Here is a 20,805-nt window from a genome sequence, read left to right on the forward strand (position 1 = left end):
GAGGATCTTCTTCACGTGACCAACCTTTCTGATTCCTAAATCCTTTATGGGGGAAAAAGAAGAAGTTAGCTTGTTGACAGCCACCCAGTCACCTGGCCAGAGAAGAGGACAATGAGAGAGCAAGGGCACTGATGAGCCCGGTTGGTAGCAGCTGAGCCATCGGAGGATGGTGATGAAAGTGCCTGGGACAAAACCTCTTCAGGTTGAGATCTCAGATGTACGCTAGAAAAGGGTTCTCTGTGCCGCACCCCATCTAGCACCAGGGCTGGACAGAAGAGTCGGTGGGACATCTGCTGCTTATGGTAGAGGGAGAGGTGGTGGTTGTCAGTTCTGGGCAGGGGGTGAGGTAGGGAGCTATGAGAAGTCCTTAGGTGAGGCAGAAAACAGACAATAGTCTTTGGATCCACAGTCCTTGTCCTTCTATTCTCTGGTACAAATAATTTTTGTACTTTACCTGGAAGGAGGGCTTGCTCAGCTCAGTCCCCAGGCCCTGTGGTGGGCCTCACTTCTGTGGAGCCATCTGTGCCAGGCTGCTTGTGAAGCCAGCAGTTTGTCTGCCAGTGGGCACAGAGCAAGAATGCCCTCCACCCCCACTTCTGTCTTCTCAGGCTCCACCTCACACCTGAGTTTCTAAGGCCAAGGCTCCCATTATAATTCTCATGCCTTTTCCTCATGGGAGGCAAGAGTTGAGAATCCTGCAACTCATAAAAAGGGCTTAGCCTTGCTCACTGACTCAGGGGTTCCACCTGGTGCCTTGGTTTCCTCATCTGTATTTGCCACTAGGGAATATGTTTAAGATCCTTGGGTGAGAAATGTTTCATGGGCAGAGTGAGGCCGAGTGGTATGAGTGAGACCACCCTGGTAAATGCTTAGCAGGTAAAAGCAGATGGAAATTCAGAGCTCACTACAAAGCATGGTAAGAGGAAGAGGACAAGATTTAAGGATCTTTCAGCATGAGGTAAAGTTGTTGACAATAAGCCCCGTCTGTGCCCCTTCCCTCCTCCAGAGGACAAAGGTCTTTGCTTGGGATGAGTCTCTGTGTTCCCGAGTCCTCTGTGCATCACTTTTCACTTTCCATGACAGAGTCAAGGGGCTGATGCCAAGGAGTCTTGGTTCTTAGCAAATCTTAGTGAGGAAGGAAGGGCAAATGCAAGGCCAGCCTGGCCAGAGGGTCATGCCAGGGCCATGCCACTTGTGGGCAGCATGGTTGCCAATGGGGCAGCCACCATTTCTGGAAAATAGGGGCTTTTTGAATACCTTCAAATCTCGTTTCTCCAGCAGGATCAGCTCTGAGCCCTGGATTTCATGGCGGGTAAAAATGTCTTTGTACTCCCCTAAACCAAGTGCGTCCAGCCAAGAAGCCACTTCCTCAGGGCCCCATCTGTCCACTAGCAAAAAGGAAAATGACAGATGACCACCTTATTGAAAACAGAGAGAGGGGGCCGAGAGCAACACGTTCAGAGACACATAGAGAGACAGTGAAAGCAAAGCACTGGGAGGAATCAGATGAGAGGTGCTGGTGGCTTTCTTGGGGTGTCAGAAACCAAGGATGGAGTGACGGCCCAAGCTGTGCCTAAGAGAGGAGGGCGTGTTCAAAATCCCCCCCCCCCATGCCTTGGCTCTTCTCTGCTTTGTACTCCCTGATACTACATGCTGATGGAATTGGCTCTGACACCATCACCTGGCTCTTTGTCTCCCTCTTGTACCTTCAGCATGGGTCTGGTCTCCTTTACATGGCTCTAACACTGGTTGGCAGCCACCACCTTGGTGGGGGGAATGGCAGGCAAGCTCAGAGTTCAGTCAGTGACTCCATGATCCTGGGCCTGGGGAATAGGGTTGGGGGACCAAGGCAAATGAACTTCCTGGGCTCCGTCTTTCAGCAGCTGCCCTAAATCCCCTAGGGAGACAGGCTTTATCATGCTGAGAGTGGCCCTCATTCAGGTGGGCCAGTTCACCCAGGGCTTCTCCACAGCCTTATTCAAAGAAACGCCACACTCCCTACTCTCTTTTACAGACACAAGTCAGGAAAGGCCCAAGAAAATTGGCAGCTGTGTCCATAGCCGGCCACATCCTGGAAGTCTTTGCGCTGTCTGGGTAGCCTGAAAGTGGTGGTCTGAGTGCTTGTCTAAGCTCTGCCAGAACCCAGGCGTTTGGGGCTCTGGCCATTCTCTGGGTGTCTGTCTCTAGTGTGTGCCTTATTGGGAGCTTTGCCTTGTGACAGCAGCTCGGGGCTTGGCCACCATCACAACCAATAACCTCAAGGTAAGAACATGAAGGATGAGTTGTACAAAAAGCCCAAAGCTGGCAGGACATACTTGGGCCTTTGCTTCTGGGCCATGTCACATTTGCACAGCTGGCAGGGGGTGAGGGGGTGGGAGGGGCCTCCTTTGGGAACAGATGCAGAGACCCAGCCTTCCCAGAGTAGTCCTAGGTCTGGAGGAATTCGTGGCTCATTTTTGTAAGGGGTAGAAAAGGATTCCCCAGCCCTCTCTCCAGTTAAAAGGACCAGCGAACCAACCTTCCCTAGGGACTCCTGACCAGTTAGCTGTGTGAGTCTTACCCTTGAATGGTGCTCAGAGAACAAGTGGAACAGAAGTGGAGGGGCTCACAAACTCCTGGATTCCTGTCTGGCCCCTCAGGCAGCCAGGCTTCCTCTGGTCCCCAGTGGCCCTTGGGTTTTTCTATCTTCTGGCCTAACTTTAAACTATTTTGAAGGGAGACTACTTGCTACATTCCCTGCCTCCACACCTGCAAGCTGACCCAGTTATCTTTGGGTGATAAGCTCTGGGCTTGGTGAGGGAGGCACCGGCCCCCCCCCCTTCCCCCTGCCCTCGACACCCTGACCCAACCCCATTTGTTTGCTTGGTTCTTGGTCCATCCTATGTGGCTATCAGTAAGGCTATGGGTGCAGAAGGCTGGGAAGGGGAGAGGGGAACAGAAAGACAGTCAGACACACCCCAAGAGAAAAGAGAGAGAGACTGACAGGAAGAGGGGGGAAGAAGAGGTGGAGAGGAGATGAGGAGGGCAGAGAAAGGGCACCAGTGGGTGTTCCTTCGGATCTCTCCTTTATGAGCAGGCTGGTCATAGGTTTTTTTTCAAAAAGGTTTTAGGTTAGGCAGCCAACACTGTTCAGGTCTCTCACTGTTGCCGACTAATGGAATTATAAAAATTTGTCCAAGGGAGATTGGCTGGACTGGAGGGTGACCCCGCACCCCTCCCTTTCAGGCCGGGCCTCTGCCCTTTGTGCTTAGGAAGTAGTAGCAGGAACAAGCTCTGGCAGGACTAGTCCTGGGCCCTTAGGCACCTGTCCTTCTCCACAGGAAAAAAGAAGCCCAAGCAAAGGGCACAGACATGCTTTGATTTCCTTGCTGTGAAAATTGAATTTAGAAGGTTCCAGAGAGAGCCCTGACTGCTCCGTTTTGGGCTTTTTCAGAAGCAGATATCTCTGGCAGGATTAGGGGCTCATCATTCCCAGAACAGGGAGGAAGCCAGGCATGATTAGGAGAGGTAGCGAAGAATGGCTCTTTAGCCACATTTTGGGCAGAGCAGAGAAAGGATTGGTGACTTTCTGAATAGATTTCTTCAAGTGGACTGACAAGAGTCAGCTCCAATCTGCCCTTCAGCCTCCTGTCCTGCTGAGGACAGGGCAGAAGTAGAGGTTCCATGTTCCCTCAAGCTCTCATGGCAGCTCTGGGATCCCTTGGGACTGTCTAGGGTGGCCCCTTTTGAACTTGCTTCATCTTGTCTCCACGTGTTGGAGAGCAGGGAACAATGACTGTGTCCTCTGGCTCCCTCCCCCCTTCCTCCCAGTCCTGTGTGTCTCTGGAGCTCAGCCTAATGGAAAGATGAACTTCATTCCCACCACTGTGGGGAAGGGATTTACCTGAGACCTTGTGGGGCTTGCTTTTCTTTCCTCTGGAGATGTTTAGGCGCAACCTGAAGCTGCTCTTGGTAGCGTGTCCCAAGCTCTCCTGGGCCAGAGAAAAACAAGAGGCTTCCTGTTGGTACCTTCTAATGGGGCTGGCAGGGGCTTGGCTCTAAGATCTGTTTCAGACACTCCTATAGTATGTGGATCCTGTGGATGGCTCAGAGGCCATGCAGTCCAAGGTCCTCATCCTATAGATGAAACTGAGGTAGGCCTATGGAGATTACTATGCACGTAGTAAGAATCAGAGGCAAGCTACTGGGCCATGTTCCAGTTGGTCCATGTTATAGTCTCTGGTTATACTGCCAGATATATAGCTCACCTTTGGCAATTTCTTCCAGTCTTCCCACCAAGAGGTCCCCCCCGGGCCCCTTTTGGGGGCTGCTCCATTTTCTACTGCCTTGCTGTCCTTTGGGTGGAAGTTGCTGAGAGGCTGACTTGGGTTTGAAGTCAGGACAAACTTCCTAACCCTGAGGACTGCCCCCAAATGTCCTGGGTTGCTGAGGCTATGGCCATGCCTTCCTCGGAGGGCTTGATGCACAGGTGGGGGCCCCATGCTAGGTTGGTTGTGCAGTGGATCCTGCTTTAGATGAGGGCTGGCCTTGGTGGCCTCGGAGGTCCCTTCCTTCCTCTAAGAACCCGTCATTCTGTGGATGCTGGGTTTGGGCAGCTTTGCCCCCCCCCCCGAGTCCATGTCTATTGGCAGAATAAACACAAGAACAGTAGCACGGGGGTCAGGAGGTGGTGCAGGGCCACAAGACTGGGCACTGTTGAGGAAAGGAGCTCAGCTTGCTCCTCCTGGGGCCTGCTGATTTAAGACAAAGAAAAAGAAGCAGGTGCTTCCTCAGGGGCTTGGCCCAAGTGTCAGTGGCCATATTGCAGTAAGGACATTGACAAGCTGGAGTGTATCCAGAGGAGGCCAAGCAGAGAGGAGCTGGAAGTGGCCCCTGGAGATGGGTCAGAGGCCAGTGATGGTTGGTAAGTGGAGAAGCTGGGACTTGGCCTGCAGGCCTCTGGCTCTGAATGTAGCCATGGGACAAGTGCAGCACATACTTGAAGCCCAGAGGAGGCTGGGGGTGGGGCGGGAGGGCCTGCCTTCTGATAGATTTGGGGCATCTTAGACCTGCTCTGCTTGGCCCCTGAGCAACATTGGGGGTGGGGTGGGAATGACAGGTCCTTACAAGGAGGCAGAAGAGCTTGCCTGAGTGGCTGGATGACCCTTAGCGGGGGAGATTTCAGAGAGGATTTTTGTGTAGGGGTGGGTACAACTTGACAGCCTCATAGGGAGCCACCAAATTAACAAAATGTGACCATTTTCTACTTTTGTGACACAAGTCTCAAAAACCATCATGTGCCAATGATGTGCATAGCCATCTGCACATCTCTGCTCAGTACCCCAGAGCTTGCACTGTTCCTGTCTCCTGGGTGAGGTCAAAAGGTCAGGGTTGGGGTGAAGGGGGGAGCTTAGAAGTGGCTTGGACAGAGTGGGGCCAAAACAAGCACTCAGCCCCCAATACCCGTCCTCCCAAGTCACCTTTGGCTAGAAGAGCTGGACTTCCCTATGCCCACCTCCTTTCATCCTGACAAGGTAACCCCCAGATCATGAAAGTGCTTACTTAACACAATGTCTGGCACATAGTAGGTGCTTAATAAATGTTGGTTGATTGATGAGAGCTACAGCCCATGCTCTCCCTCCACCCTAGCATCTGATGATAAAGTGCAGCCCCACAGCTTTCAGTCACCCTGTTCCTCCTTGGCCCCTTCAGAAGGCACTTACCTCTTCAGTGACAGCATTGAGGATGGGTGCCATCCAGTCGATTTCAGATACCTTCTCTAGCTCCTGGCTGACGTTGGCTAGGGCAACCTGCAGCCCCTCCTCCTGCCGGGGGCTGTCCAGCTGCTTTAGGGATGGAAGGCAGACAGAATGAGCTCCCCTGCCAGGCCTCTCTGTTTCCTGGCACACAGATGCCAACTTCAAGGTTCTGCGTCCTGCACTAGGCCTTCTGAGGCAATGTGAGGGGGCCTAGAGAGGCAACATGAAGGCTCTGCTTTGGGTTTCACTGTAAAGTGTCATCAGCCCTACTCTGGGGACCAGAATAACCTGGTTGCATCAGACTATAGATTTAGGGCTCGAGGGAACTCAGAATTAGGGTCACTGAACCCACCTCTCTCATCTTCCAGACACTGACACTCAGGGCTCATGTGCCCAGGTCCCGTCTCTCTGAAAGCCAGGCTTGTCCTTTGACATGAAGGGTTGTTGAGTATTCCTCAATTTCTCACATGGATGCTGAGGTCAAAGGGGCCTAGGACAGTCCTTCTAGAGCCTGCCTGGTCCTCTCCCACTAATGGGAGTCATGGCATATTCTGGCCTCTAAATCCAGGTCTGTAATGACTTGTCTCTTTGATTCCTGGATGGCTATCACATGAGGAGTTTTGTGTTCCTGGGACTGAGTAGATGGAACAGTAATGTCACTGGTATGAGGCCTGTCCTCCCAGCCTCTTTTCTTCTCCTTGGCATGGGACCCACTTTCAACTGGATCCCCAGGTGGGCAGGTGCCACCTGCCACAAACAGGTGAGTGAGACTGGCAGACTAGATGGATGGGAGATTAGGAAATCCAATAGCAACTAAAACAAGCTTGTAGGGATAGCAGCCCTGGGGAAAAGATCCCCACACAAAGCTGGTGATGAGGAAATTGCTCTAGCTGTGTGTGAATGACTGCCCTGGCAGGTGGCCCCTGCACTCTCAGTGTCTCCAGCATGTGGCCGTATAGACAAGGAGGCTATCCTAAGAGAGGGCAGCCAGAGGAGAGCTCCCAGGAGGCACAAGTTCACACCATAGGAAGAAGAGAAGACTGGGGGGGCACTGTTCTCATTGTCTTCAAGGATCTGAAGAGTGTCTTGAAGAGGAGGGACAAGGTTAGATCTGCTAGGCCCCACAAGGCAGAACTAGGAGCCTTTGTAGTCAGAACTAGGGAAGCAGTTGTAGAGGGGCAGATTCAGGCCAGATGTCAGGAAGAACTTGGTAATGATAAGAAGTGCCCCCACTGCCTGAACATGGGCTGGATGCCACTGTGGGGGCCAGTGTTTGCCTGGCTGCCTCTGAGCTCCTTCCCACCTTTCCTTCACCTCCTCTTGGATGCTATGTCAGTCCTCAGCAAAACTAGGGGGGGGCAGGGGAAGCCAAGTTTGTTGGAGAAGGTTCAATAGTACAATAGAAAGTCCAAGGGCCCAAGGTCAGATCTCAGCTCTGCTGTTCTAGGTCACACAATCTCTTTGGGCTTCAGTTTGTTTATGTTCTTGCCTGCCCGTGATCTGCCATAGCTCCCTACCTTTGGTGATCCCATGTTTACTGTAGATATTGGATATTCAGAGATGTGACTGTGCTGCCTTGTGTCTCTCACCTGGTGCTTTACACATAGCAGGCCCTTCTTTGAAATACTTTCATTTTCCCCCCATGTGGGACTGCAAGAAGGCTCTGTGATATTGCATTATGGGAAACCCTACCAGTCACATGGCTAAGTCCTGGGTTTGGAGTCAGAGGATCTGTGTTCAAAGCCCAGCTCTAGAACTAGGAAACTATAATTGTAGCAAATGCCCTTTAACGCTGGCCTTTGTCTCTCCTAATTGCTGTTAGGTTATCCAATGCTTGGGGGCAAATCCTGCCCACCCCCTTCTGCCCATCCCCCACACTCACCAACTTCCCTTCCACATAAGCTCTGGCTTCGTTGTATAAGGCTTTCACGCTAATTGAAACTTCTACAGCTGAGTTTCTGCTCAGGCTCTGCAAGGTGTGGAGGTGAAGAGAGAAGAGAAGGAAAAAGGAGAGAGAAAAGTCAGTTAATATGATGAGCCCGACTTCTAGATTCCAAGGGATGGAAGGAGCTAGCAGGGCCACCAGGGAATTGGGCCCTCCTCTTTACCCCCTTGGCATCAAGCGCCACCTGGAAAGGGGAGCAAGTTTGGGGCCTAGGTTACTGGCTCAACTGACCACGTAAGGGCCACTTTAGGCATTCCCTTCCCTCCCTGCCCCACAAAAACTAGGCCATTTTTTTCAGCTGGATTCTCTGGGCTCCACCAGGGCTAGAAAATGGGAGTCATTGGTCCCCAATGTGCTCTTTGGCACCATCTGGTCAAGCCCAGAAGTTATTTTTTGAGCACTGAGGGCATCATTCAAGACCTACAAATGTGTCTGCATGCCCGTGCAGACTTGGCTGCTTCTGAGGCTGATGCTGACCTCAGATTTTCACTCCTTGAGCTGCTTGCCCACTGACCCCATCTGTGTATCTGCTCATGCGCATGTGCACCTTCCCTGCCCCCAACCAAGCCCCAGCTAGTCCCCATCCCCCAATCACTGCTGTCCCTGCCTTACCTCAGGGCTGCTGCCACTACGCTTGCTGGGAAGCACTTCAGTCAGGGCCGACGCACAGGCATTCATTGAGTGGGCCAGCTCCTGCTCTATGGCCTTGTGGATCTTGGCCACCTCGCCGATCCTGCAACCATGTCATGGGAAGGTGAGACAAGGCCTCAGTTTGGAGGCTAGAGATGTCCATGTCCTTGAGGTACATCATGACATGAGAAAGAAAGCGGGCCATGCTACACTCCTGAGAGAAGCCATGGGCAACTCTCAGCAACGCCACGCTGGGCTAGCCACGCTGGCTGGGGTGGTGCCAGGCATCAGTGAGCCACGTGAAAGGGCATGGGCTCTGGGGAAGCCACATCCTCAACCATCATCACATTCAGAGTGGTGTCACTGGGGCCCCTGGTCATGGCTGCAGCAGATCCAAGGCCAAGAATGCTGACAGGCAGCTTGATCTCAGTTTTTGGGTAGTAACCCAAGGAGCTTAAACCATAATTTAACACATTCCCCCTGGGATCTCTTTGGTGCTGCTTCCTGGCCATGGGCCTGGCTTGTAAAGGCCAAAAGACAGAAGAAAGCTGTTGGGGCTGCATGGGGATTCTGCTCGGGGAGGGGGAAGGAGGACAAGGCAGCAGAGGAGTCAAGCCCCAGCCCTCTCCATTGGCCTCCTGGATGGACCTAGTTCAAGGAGCTTGGCTACCATCTACCTGACACCACAACTCAGACCTTTGCCACAAAAGCTGGCCAGGGCAGACAGTGAAACTACTGGGCCTGGTCAGGAACTCGAATGCATTTGCTCCTACCTGGACTTGTTCTCCCAGGAGGTGGCAACCTGTCTAAAAAGGCCTTGATATCATTGTTGTGCCCTGTGGAGAAGAGCCTGGCAAAGGTGGCCTCCTGGGATCCCTTGGCTCTGCGTAAGCTAACATGTTCCTCAAGAGAGGCAGGGCCCCTGACTGAAGTGTCATAGCCCAGTGGGGGAACCTTCAGCCATGCCCTGAGCTGCCTATTCCCAGGGCTAGCACCATCCCATCTAGGCACTGGGGACATTTGGCACACACCTGTCCTCAGCGTCCCATGTGCTGCCAAGGGGGCTTCAACTAAGAGTCCTACACACGTCTCAATGCTTCTCTGTGCTAGGTTCAGCCCAACAGGGGCCCTTCCCTTGTTCTCTTGGTTGGCAGTGGCTTAATGCTACTCTCCCTGGGGCCCTCAGGATCTATTGGGGTGGGCACAGGGTTCCCGACCTTGCGGTAAGTCCTAGCCCAAAGGGTCCCCCGACTTATTATTTCTAAAAGGATATAATCGAGGCAGGCACGAAGTTCTTGCTGAAGCAATAGTCCCAGCCCAAAGGGTCCCTCGATTTACAAGTAAGTTATAGGGTTGATGGATTTTCCCTCTAAGGATGGTGACTATCCCCTAACAGGTGGCAGTCCTCTAGAATCAGATCTACTCAGGCAACTGATAGATGGGGGTGGGCCTGGCCTTATTCCAGATGATTCCCACAATGTTCCCCTTTGGCATCTCCCAGTTGCCGAGGGTCATCTCCCAGAAGTCCACTCTTGCTCCTGCCCCACCACTTTTATGCATAACAGACAATAGCAAGCTTTAGATGGGAGCCACGCAATTAAAATGCCAACCAAAAGTCAAGGGGGGGGGATTCCCATTACCGAACCCGGGTTTGTCTTTCACTCTGAGGGGCAAGTTACCATAAAACCACCCTGCTTGCCATGTTAGATGTTCTGGGTTTGAGGGGACGATTATTCTGAGGCTACAGAAATGATCAGTCACTCCTGTCCATTCCCCATCATTTAGTAGTAAATGTTCTCAGAATGAGTGGTTATATGGTAAGTGTACCATTGCAGCAGAGGAATGAAAAGACAACCCCCCGCACAAAACTTACGGATCCTAGTGAAGTTTTTTGAAGGATATAGGTACAGCCGGCCAGGTCTCAGATGCAGAATCGAGAACTAAGGGCACAGGTGTTGTGGTGCTTCTAGGTGCTTCTAGAGGGGAGACTGTGTCCTTGTCCAGGCCTGAAGATCAAGTCTCACACCAACCATCTGTGCCACACACACGCCGGTGTCCCAACATCAGGTCGTGACATGCAGCCGCACAAAAGGGGACATCTGACTTTCCCCCTTATCCAGATAAAATGCTCCATCTCTGCTATGTGTTGGTGATGCCTTGTCAATTTCCCTGTGTCTTATGGATTTAGGGATAAGGACTGGCAGTGATGGGAGTGGCCAGACATGGGACTGGAATGCTTTGACCCTTAGATTTACTCTAAGCCTGTGGCCTCATGTTTGCACCTTCCCAGGGGCTGAAGGGCAGTGGAATAATGCCCCCTCTTGCCCAGATGGTTGTGATCTGCAGAACGTTTGGAATTTTTGGAGAGGGGACCGACCCTCTCAGCAGCTTAGGAACGTGAAGAACAGGAGAGAACAAGACAGAGAGAGACTGGGGCACAAGCAAGCCAAGCACCCGTACCTTCAGGAAGCCAAAGGGACAGCTCCTAAGAAGTGACTCGGCAGAAAAAGCAGGTACAGACAATGGGGCTACTAAGAGAGCTCCCACCTTCCTTGGCCCACAGTGGCCATTTCCCCATTAGAGCAGCTGGAATGGTGGCTATTGGGTGGCATCTGTGAATGCAGCCCCCATCTAGCGAGGGAGACTACCCCTAAAGGCTTACACCAAGGAGCCTGTGCCTAGGATTTCACTGATGCCAGGAACTTTCTGGTGTGGAAGCTACCTCTACCAATGCAGGGGTGGGGAGCAACTTGGTTGCAACTTGAAGCTTTGAGAGAGTAGCCTGACGCACTGAGAGGCAAATGGATTGGCCTACTAATACACAGACCTGTGTATGTACGCATGTACATATGTATCTTCTAAGACCAAATAAGATCAGCTTCTTTACATTCACAAAGATGGGTTGACAGGGGAGGTTGCCAAAATCCCAGCTAACAAAATATAACTTCATGTATATATAATGGGAAGAGGCGAAGCTATCACAAATTCAGATAGCCAAGAAGGTTTCTCCAAACAAAGCCTAGGGAGAGTTAGGTTTGGGGGACTGGAAAGGCCCAGCCTCCTTATCTTACAGAGGAAGAAGCTGAGGCCCAGAGAAGGAAGGGAGGAAAGGAAGAGGGGGGGCTATTTTTCCACACTAGAAGGCAAAGAATCACAGGGTATTCAGGACTGAAAGCAATTTTTGAGGTCCTCTAGGATCATGGGATCCCAGATGTGGACCTGGCAGGGAGCTCTGGTCTCCTCACATGGGAGAACACTCAGGCCCAAAGTGGGGGAAAGGACTTTGTCCAAAGTTGCTGGGTCAATTAGTGGCCCAGCCAGGACTAGAACCTAGGTCTTGGGACTCCCAGTGGAGGCTAGTTCCCTCCCCCTCATTCATGCTGAGGGATGGCTAGGGCCTCCATACGGAGGTCAGGCTTCCCCTATTGGCTTTCCCTCCTCTCTCCCTCTTGCCCCAGGGACTCTCTCACAGACAGGCCACTTCACCTTGTGATAAGGATGTCAGCTGAGCGGGCAAAGCGCTGCAACAGCCTATATTCCTCCTCAGTGAGATATTCCATAGACTGCTGGGAGTTGAGCCGGGGTCGGGCTGATCGGTAGCTTTCCCCCTTCTGCTTATCTTCCCATGACTTGAGGGTACTCTCAAAGGCCTAGAGATGAGAACAGCAAAGAAAGGCAATTAATAAAGCTGACAGTCACTCCCTTGATGCCTGACTCAAGCAGGGTCTGGGTCTCCCTCTTCCTGCAGAAGTGATTGCCCAGTCAAGCTTGAGTCTCTAGGGATCAAACTTCAGAGCTCAGCTTCCCCCAAGCCCTGTGCCAACATGTCAGAAAATGCCTCATCACATCCTCCGTGAGCAATAAAACCAGCACCTCAAGGCCTTTTCTGCAGTGCAAGGGCTACCATACTAACATTCCTGGGGAGGGATGCCTCTCTTTTGCTTCTGCAGCACTTAGCACAGGATTGGGCACATAGTACATGTTCACTAAATGCTAGATGATTGACAGGACAGAGGAGGCACTTGGGAAGTGTTGGCACTGAGGTGTTACCAGCTTGCTTGCTACTGCCCTTTCCATTTTTCCCCATGCAGACCAGAGCTTTCCTCCACAAATTGGTCAGCAACTGGGTACACATTTCCTTCAAGCTTAGAGGGTTTCACTGAAGTTGGGATCAAATGTAAAGGTTGTTTTTCATGGATCCTCAGAAGGATATGGGTGAGAGGCCATTGGAAGCCTTGTGGATCCTTGGGTAGGGCTGAGGCTTGGCCTCTAGGTCTGCCATGACAGCCTAACTGAAACTTCTCACCCGGTCTCTGGTCAGCATCTGGGCTCGGTTCTTATGCTGAATCTTGATGATGCCTGGGGGCTGGACCCAGGCCTCTCCATCCACTTGTACAGGGACCCCCTCATCGCCACAGATAGTGATCTTGACCACACGGCACTGGCAAAGCAATGAGGACAGGTGAGAGGGGACCCCCAGCTCAGAGTTCGAGTGTCTAAAGCAGGCCCTAAAGGTGGCCCCTGGATCACTTCCTATTGGCCAGTGGTGCCCAGGAATCAGCTGACAGACCTTTAGAAGCAAAGATGTCTCATAGGTCAAAGGCCTCCTAGGCTGGGAGGAAAACCCAGCCCATAATAAGTGCTTACCTAATGCTTTTTGCTTTGCATGGCCTCAGCAGCCTAGTCCAGGGGAACCCAGAGTTCCCAGGCCCTGCCATTTACTGCTCCATGTATCACGAATGTGCATGTTCATAGCCCATGGCTAGGTAAGCTCCATATGGAGGGCTAGGCCAGGCCACCAGGCCCCCAGGGCCCTGCCTAGCCCAATGCTGCCTACCTGGGCGATGCGGTGATGTTGAAGGTTGATAACTCGGGACACAGCCATCTGGATGCTGCCAAACACTGCCACCACCTCCAGCTTCTTGTCATCAAACGAAGGTGCTCCAAAGTTCTGTAGAGGGACAGTGGTGAGGTCACCCACATCCCCTGACAGCCTGCCCAAGAGATGGGACTAGGAGCTGAGCCCAGGAGGAAGAGTAGGCCATCTCTGACCCCTTCCATTGGCCCCCCTGCCAGCCCTATCTCACCCAATAGCCTTTATCCTGTTGATATCAAAGGCCTGTTCCCTGGGTGCCACATCCTAGGAGATGGAGGGCCACCTGACAGATATGGGTTACATCAGAGGACTGCAGAGGTCCCTGAGATTCTGGTTTCATGCATTTGAAAGCTAGCTTTACTAAGGAGAATCTGCCCAAGGAGTTGATTGGGAGTCACGGAAAGAGAGGGAGGTGGGGCATGCGTGTTTATCCATTTCCCTGGGGCCTGGCTGGTTGAAGCAGGCTGCCAGCCACCTTTGCTTGGGTGTGGTGTGTTCACTTGTTGGGGGTTTAGGGTGATTAATTCCCATTTTCAAGGAGGTGGTGGGCCAGACCTTGGCTTGGAGAGCTGGTATGCTGATGGACCGGAAGAAAATTCCCAGTTCCCAGGCCTCAGGTCCTCAGCCTTCCCCCACCTGTACTTCAGCCTAGCCAGGTCTTTTTCCTGGTCACTACAGTCCAATGAGAGGTCATCTTATCCAGCTTGTTGAGCCCTGCTTCAGGCATGTCTGGGCCAGTGCACAGAGCCCAGTCTGGGCCAGGATACAACTGACATACTGAGCTTTGGAAGTCTTCTGTACAGGCCAGCTTTCCCATCTGAGGGGGCCTTTTTCCCCCCTCCCATGGCTGCAAGTAAACTTACATTATCTTCCTTGGTGCCACCCCAGAAGTTGATGCCTCCTGCATAGCTGGGGATGTTGAGCACAGCAATCCCCTGCAGACTGGGCAAGGCCATGATTTCACCATCACACTGGAAGAGCAAAGAAAAGATTTGGGGGTAAGTGGCTATTGGGAAGGGGGTTAGAGGATTAGAAGGTATCGCTGCTAAAAAAGGACTTTGGGGTTTGAGGCAAAAACTGGGGCCCAGAAATGGGAAGTCGGGGCATTCTCAAAGGTCCCTTTAAGCTCACAGGGCCTGTGTGACCTTAGGTAAGTCTCTTTCCCTCAAGGTTTCCTCCTCTAGCTGTGAAATCTTGGGCAATTCACTTGACCACTCTTGGCTGCCTCAATTTCCTTTTGTGAAAAATGACGAGGTTGGTCTAGGTGTTCACCAAAGTCCCTTCCAGTTCTTGGTCTAGGACCATATGGCCCTAAAGGTGATGGCCACCAGCTTTTTGAGGGCCAATGAAGAAGTCAGACAAGATGAGGCAGTGTGCCATGGTGGGTAGAGCACTTTCCAGGCCTGGGAGGTCCAGGAAGACCCGGGTTTGAGTCTAGCCTTAGACACTAGCTGTATGAGCCTCTTTGGGCCTCTTTCTTTACCTGTGAAATGAGGGGGTCAGACTCAGTGGCTCCTAAGGGCTCTATCAGCCCTAATGTTCTAGGATCCTGTGGTCTCCAAGGTTCCTTCTATGTGGGAGATTCTGAGACAGTGCCAATATTCACCACAAGGGGGAAGTCCAAAAGAAGAGCAGACTATGTCACAGTGAGCTTTGAATATGGAGCCCAGGCTGAGCCTCATTCTCCTCTCAAAGATGGAGAGGGGGAGCTGCCCCTGTCAGCCTCCCAAGCCTCTTCTGGCCCGGCTTGCTCCCAAGCCATTTGCTATCAACAGTGGCAAAGGTCTGGTGCAGTTGGTGCCCTGGGGTTGGGATGGTTCAGAGGGCCCTTCTTCCACTTACCTCAAGCTGCACACGCTGTTCCAGGTTCTTGTAGGTACGCTGTAAAAGTTCCTTGGTTCCCAGCACCCCATACCACATCATGTTCTTGGTGCGGCTGCTGTAGGTGGCGGGAGGGGAGAGGAAAGGTAGTGAGGCAGGAGAACAACTGACAGAGAAGTAAAGGAGTGACTGAAACCCGCCAGGCAGCAGTGAGCCCTTCTTCCTAAGGTCTTGGGAGAGGAGGCATCACGAGTCCCACCCAAGGCCCTGCAATCGAGAATGAGTTTCTGTCTCTGTTCTTGGCATTCCATGAGGATGCCAACTACATATGGAAACAGTGTTTCTAAAAAGCTATGGGGCAGCTTTGGTACAGGGGGCAGGGCCCAGTGGGGTGGGCTGGCATGCAGCTCTCCTTTCTGTTGTGAACTGTCTGGTGCTCATGCTCAGACCATGGGCCTATCAGCTCAAGGGGAAGTGGCTTGGACAGAGACTGGAAGGGACTAGAGAGAGCACAGAAATCAGGTCTGAGAGAGCCAGTGGCAAGAGTGTGGGCTAAGAGGGGCAAGGGGGTGGGCCTGAGGCAGCTGTGGGGGGTCCCGGCCGCTTAGTCTGTGTGCAAGCTTCCCTTTGAAGCCTTGGCTTTCCCTCTGGTGCTTTTGCTGCCTCATGGAGTCACTGTCTCCTCTCGGGCCTGGCAGCTTGTGGCCCTTCTTTTCTCTGAGGCTCCACCTGGACTTGGTTTACTCAGAAGCTTCTCTCGCGCCCGTCTTCATTTCTGGTTGGGTTTTTGGCATCGTTCCTCTTCCTGGCACATTTTTAGAGCTTCACTGCAGGTGGTCTGGGGGGGCCTGGGACTTCTCTGGGCCCAACAGGCCACCATTGCCACAGCCTGGATTAGATGGCTGTCAGGTTTCAGCCCTCAGTCTGTGATCCTGGGACTAAGGACTTGTGCTCCATGGGCCCATTACTCATGTGACTGCCATGGAGGCCAGAAACTACTTGGGGAATTTCTCTTTAACAAATGAAGCCTTTTGGAGTGGGTGAGGAGAGATGAAGGCTTCTGGATGGCAGTGGCCTTAGGGAGTTGGTGAGGAGGAAAAGCAGTTGGTCATGTAGTCCTTCAGGGCTACCATTTCACCATCATGCCATGGACAGGTAAAGCAGCTTGACTAGAAGGTGGGCATCTGGGCACAGATCCCTGGGGGCACAGGAAAGCTTCCCCAAGGGGAAAAATGGGCAGGCCATTGGAAAAAGACAAGGCAAGGGAAGGGCTACCAAGGGGGCATGGCCCAGCATTGAGGCCATGCCAGGTACAGCTGGTAAGCTTATCTGCCACCAGGCAGGATCTCTGCAACAACCAGGAACATGTAGCAAGTGGAGTGACTGAGTCCTGGACCAGGGACTATTGTACCTAAGTCCCTCCATCAGCTGCCCCTGTTTTCTGTGGCATCTGATTTCCCACGAAATAGAGGAAAGAGGTACCAGATAGCAGGGAAAGAGGCTCAGTGTCAAAAGTCAGAGGTCTCCATAGTCACTTAAGCAACATGGTCCCCAGCTGTTGCTACTGTGGGGAGAAGGGAGCAGAGAGGGAAGGGTCACTTGGGACATGCCCATATGCTCATGGAATGGGCCCCAAATATCTGAGGCTGGCACACTTCGCCTTTCTGCCAGAGGATTGCAGGGGGCTAAAAATGCCAACAGCAGGGTTGGTATATTTGAATCAGCCTGGCTGCTGGTCATGAGAAAAAGTGTGGGGAGCAGGAGATGGTCCCAGGTGCTGCTAGCAGTTTGGGGTGGTAGCTTTAGGAGTTGGGCCAGTGGTAAGGAAAGCTGTGGTCAGGTCTGGCCTCAAGCCACCTGTCAGAATGGTATCAACTGAGTTTCCTTTTAGCTGCCAGACCCTGGAGAAGGGGGCCGAGGCTTAAACATGTTACAGGCTCATTCCTGATCACAAGCCTGCCTTTGGGGAAGGCTGCTATTGCCCTTTTTTTCTTCTCTATGCTGAACTTGCCAAGAGAACCAAACAATCAAGACAGGTTTGGCCCTAACATTTCAGGACTTGGGAATACATGGGGAAATGAGCAAGGGTGGGGACGAATGGCCCCCTAAGATGTGTAGATGGTAGAGATTAGGACTCAAATGGGCCACATCTTTAGCCTTTACTGTTGACAGCCATTGCACTCCTAGCCTGTGCTAAAATGCAAACCAGGTAGGAGCCAATCCCAGAGCCAGGGGGCAATTGGGGTTTTTGTTTAATGCAGCCAGTCCCTGGAATGGGAATCCAGGAATCCCCCAAAGGTCAGTGAGTCGTTTTCTACAAGCTGTGTGTGATGGTGGCAGAAGAAGCCACCTCAGCCATTGCACTGCACACACATTGTTGTTTCCCAGCTCTGCCCCTGGGAAAAATGATCTTCATTGTTTCTGGGCATTGCCCAGGTGCTTGTCCAGGAAGTGGGAGTCTTTGACCTAATCCACTGACACAAGCTTGAGCTGTGTGTTGAGCTACCATCTGAGAAAGGAGGAGGCAAGATAAGGCAAAGCAATGAATAAGGCGGAGCAGCCCCCCCAAAACTGAAAGCCATGCCTAGAAACCCAGATCTTGCTGTCTACAAGATTGGCTGAAGGAACTGGGGGAGAAAAGCTTCAGAGGGTCTGCAAGAATTGTCTTCTTCAATATTGAAAGGGACATTAGCCTCATTCTGAGTGTGGTGTGTGTGTGTGTGTGTGCACGTGAGTGTGTGCCCATGTGTGTGTGTGTGTGTGTGTGTGTGTGTGTATTTCCCCTTCAAGGGGGGTATTTCAGCTGACTAACCGTTAATAAGTCATATAGGGGACTATGTGGCCAGACAGGCTCTTTGGGTGCCATCTGGGAAAGACGCTAGCCAAGGGAATGTGTACAGATGTGTGGGGTGCCTCCTTCCATACCTGCACTTCTTGGGGTGTTCATCCCTTTTGTTGTTAAACTCCAGAGAAATCTTCGCATCCAGGCCAATACCAAAGTAGTTGTTCATGACACATTTTTCAGAGAATTGGCTAAAATCAAGATGAGAAGAATATGGAGATGAGTGTGGGGAGTGTTCTTGCTATCAGCCATCCCCAGGGACCTGCCAGGGTCAGGCCTCAGGTGCGATCCAGAGACAGAGAGCAAATGGCTCCACAGTCAGCCTGAGGATGAGGTCAGGCCCCAAGAACAAGCTGTGGATCAGCTGTCAGAGGGAGCCCTAAAGCGGGGCTGGAGGTCCAGCTGGGAATCCTGGTAAAAAGAAGCCCTGATGACCCGAAGGAGGCGGAGCCTGGGAGAGGGAGAGACTGGCAGGTTTGCAGTCCCAGACCTTGGACCCAATTCTGGCCTCACCATATCAGCTCATTCACCCCCTCAGCTCATGGACTACAGACTAGACTTCTTCTTGTTCTCAGATGACAAGGTTATAGGGAGAGGGGTTCATTGGGCCCACTAGATGGGCAGACTTTCTTTTGAACCCCATGAGGGAGCAGTGACATTTTCAAATATATATCTGGGGACAATTATGGAGAGAAGGGGGAGTCCTGAAGAAGTCTGTAAAACAGATAGATCTCTGGGTTTCCAGCCTCATACTATACATATATGCATGTGAGCCTGCCTACACTACAGCCTGGGTTTGAACTACAGATGCCTGTGTGGCCTGTGGTAAGTCACTTCACCTCTAGGGGCCTCAATTTTCCCATTTGTAAAATGAGGGAGTCAGTCTCAAAGAGCTCTAAGGTAGATCTTTTTCTGCCTGCAACTCAATGCTACCCCATCAGCACATATCTTCATTTGGTTCTGCAGACAGGAGAGGTTTTTCTTCTTAGTCCATTCTTAGAGCAGGATCGGAGGCCTCCCTCACCACTGCCCAAACTGACCTCTGTGATGGTGGGAAAGGCCATGAGAATGGCAAGGGTAAGTGACATAGTGGGGCATGGAGCCCCCTGACCATGCACCTGGCAATGAAAAACAAAAGGCTGCTGCTATGTGGGTGAGTTCTTGCCTGGACACAGTCACTGGAGGATGACCAGAGTTATACTTACATGGTGACAGGCTCCTCGGCAAAGTTGCTTGAACTTGAGTCTTCGGGTTGGTCCAGAAAGACAGATGACGCAGTGGAGGAAACAGTGTCTTGGCGGGAATCTGGCCAAAAGACAGCACCACTCAGGGCTCAGATCTACCCGCCCCACCCTGGGCATCTGGCTGATGCCCTAGTATGTCCCTTTCATCATTTGCATCCTCATTTAGCTTCCCCTACCCACCTTTGGGCCCAGGGTTCAATAATCCTGGAACATCATGGGTGGGGCACTTGGGACAAACTCTATGAAGGGCAGGCCTTTCAGCCTGTTCCCACTGGGGGATGCGACAGGTCAGGGTGTCCCTGAATAAGCTCCATCTGCTCATAATGGTTAAGTCTGGGCAAATTCTGTTGGCAACAGTACCCCCTCTCCTCCCTAGGTGGGTTGCCCAGGACCAAGCCAAGGCAGTCCTCTCTGCTGCTGAATTGTCAGGTGATGGAGAGAACCGACCAAGTAAGTGGTTTACATCTGGCCTCTTTTCAGTGGCTGCTGGGGCTCCCTAATGGCCCCTAGCCCCTTCTTAGGCCAAGGTGATGGCATCTTATAGCATGAAGTCTTCAAAAAAGGGGAAGAGGAATGGTAAGTGAACAGTGGGAGTGGAGAGAAGAATGCTGGATGAGCTTTCACCTTCTTCCTCTGGAAACCTGAGGACTGAGACTTGGGCCCAGGGTGAACAAGAAAAGAAAAAAGGGGTGAGGGTGGGGTGGGGCCCTTACTGAGCCTTTTGGACTCCTGGCTGATCTCCTCTGAGCTGCTGTCCTTGAGAGAAGCCAAGTCTGGGCTCGGACACACTTGGGTCGGCTTGTTTTGTTCATCAACCACTACGCAGAAGGGGAGAGAGGACACTATAGGAACCTGTTGCATTTGGGGTCTGGTACGGTTTGGGGGTCTCGAGGCCTGGTTGCCAATGAAAGCTGGGCCTCATCCCTCTCATCTCCCAAGTGATTGCCTATTCCTTCCTTCCAGGTTCCCAGAGCTGGGAGGGCCCTGGAGAGCCACCTAGTCCAGACTGAGTCCTGAGCCCTCTGCTCATTTCTCCTTATTTGCTCACACACTCTTTGTACACAAACCACGAGCATTTGTTAGGTGTCTGCTCTGGGTGCCTGGCTCTGCCCTACCTGCCCCCCTGGGCCTCGCCAAAATCAAGGTGCTCCACTTGCCCAGCCACAGGGCACAGCACTCACCTTGGCCAAGTGCCTGCTGCCCCTGGGCACAAGGAGGTCCTAGCTATCAGGTGAAAATCCTCTCTGCTGCTGAGCACAGGGACCATATAATATATAGAGGGAGCTTGCCCTTGACCTTTCCCCTGAGACAGCAGGCAGGTTGGGGGGCAGATTAACTTCTCAGATATAGTTTCCCCAGAGGGCATGCCAGGACTTCCTATTCACACACAGAACCCCTGGCCCTACATATGCTGCATTCTGATCCCTGGCCTCCATCTTCTGGCCTGTTTTCCCAACAGCTTCACAGATAACACAGGGAGGGGAGGAGGCAGCAACAGACTTGAGAACAGCTGGGCACCTGAGGGACCTTTAGGATGGGGCTGGAAAAAAGGTTTGCTTTATGGCCCAGAGCCCCAGTGGGGCTAGTAGCCACACTGCATCCCGCCAGGAAAGCTACTCTTATAAGCCTCACTGCCTTCCTAGATGGTCAAACTAGGAATAGGCTGGAGCTCAGCACCATCTTCTCTGGGGATATTAGTCATATGTCTG

The 20,805-nt window shown here is 52.3% G+C and overlaps 1 protein-coding gene across 1 annotated transcript in view; it reads right to left on the minus strand.

The window, feature by feature from the left end:
- Positions 1-476: 476 nt before the first annotated feature.
- DGKK (diacylglycerol kinase kappa) overlaps positions 477-20,805 on the minus strand; it is a 123,471-nt gene continuing 103,142 nt past the window's right edge. The window contains exons 14-27 of the mRNA XM_069062469.1: positions 19,810-19,914; positions 19,058-19,157; positions 17,936-18,043; positions 15,032-15,128; positions 14,053-14,160; positions 13,151-13,264; positions 12,620-12,754; positions 11,800-11,963; positions 8,296-8,416; positions 7,615-7,707; positions 5,703-5,825; positions 3,884-3,971; positions 1,258-1,388; positions 477-554 (exon numbers count right to left, since the gene is read on the minus strand). Of these exons, the coding sequence (XP_068918570.1) occupies positions 477-554; positions 1,258-1,388; positions 3,884-3,971; positions 5,703-5,825; positions 7,615-7,707; positions 8,296-8,416; positions 11,800-11,963; positions 12,620-12,754; positions 13,151-13,264; positions 14,053-14,160; positions 15,032-15,128; positions 17,936-18,043; positions 19,058-19,157; positions 19,810-19,914 (1,565 nt within the window). The remainder of the gene's footprint in view (positions 555-1,257; positions 1,389-3,883; positions 3,972-5,702; positions 5,826-7,614; positions 7,708-8,295; positions 8,417-11,799; positions 11,964-12,619; positions 12,755-13,150; positions 13,265-14,052; positions 14,161-15,031; positions 15,129-17,935; positions 18,044-19,057; positions 19,158-19,809; positions 19,915-20,805) is intronic.

The sequence above is a fragment of the Petaurus breviceps genome, unplaced genomic scaffold, assembly GCF_028583685.1.
Source record: "Petaurus breviceps papuanus isolate PSGF00001 unplaced genomic scaffold, PetGlider_PUasm1.0 90451, whole genome shotgun sequence".
Lineage (NCBI taxonomy): Eukaryota > Metazoa > Chordata > Mammalia > Diprotodontia > Petauridae > Petaurus > Petaurus breviceps.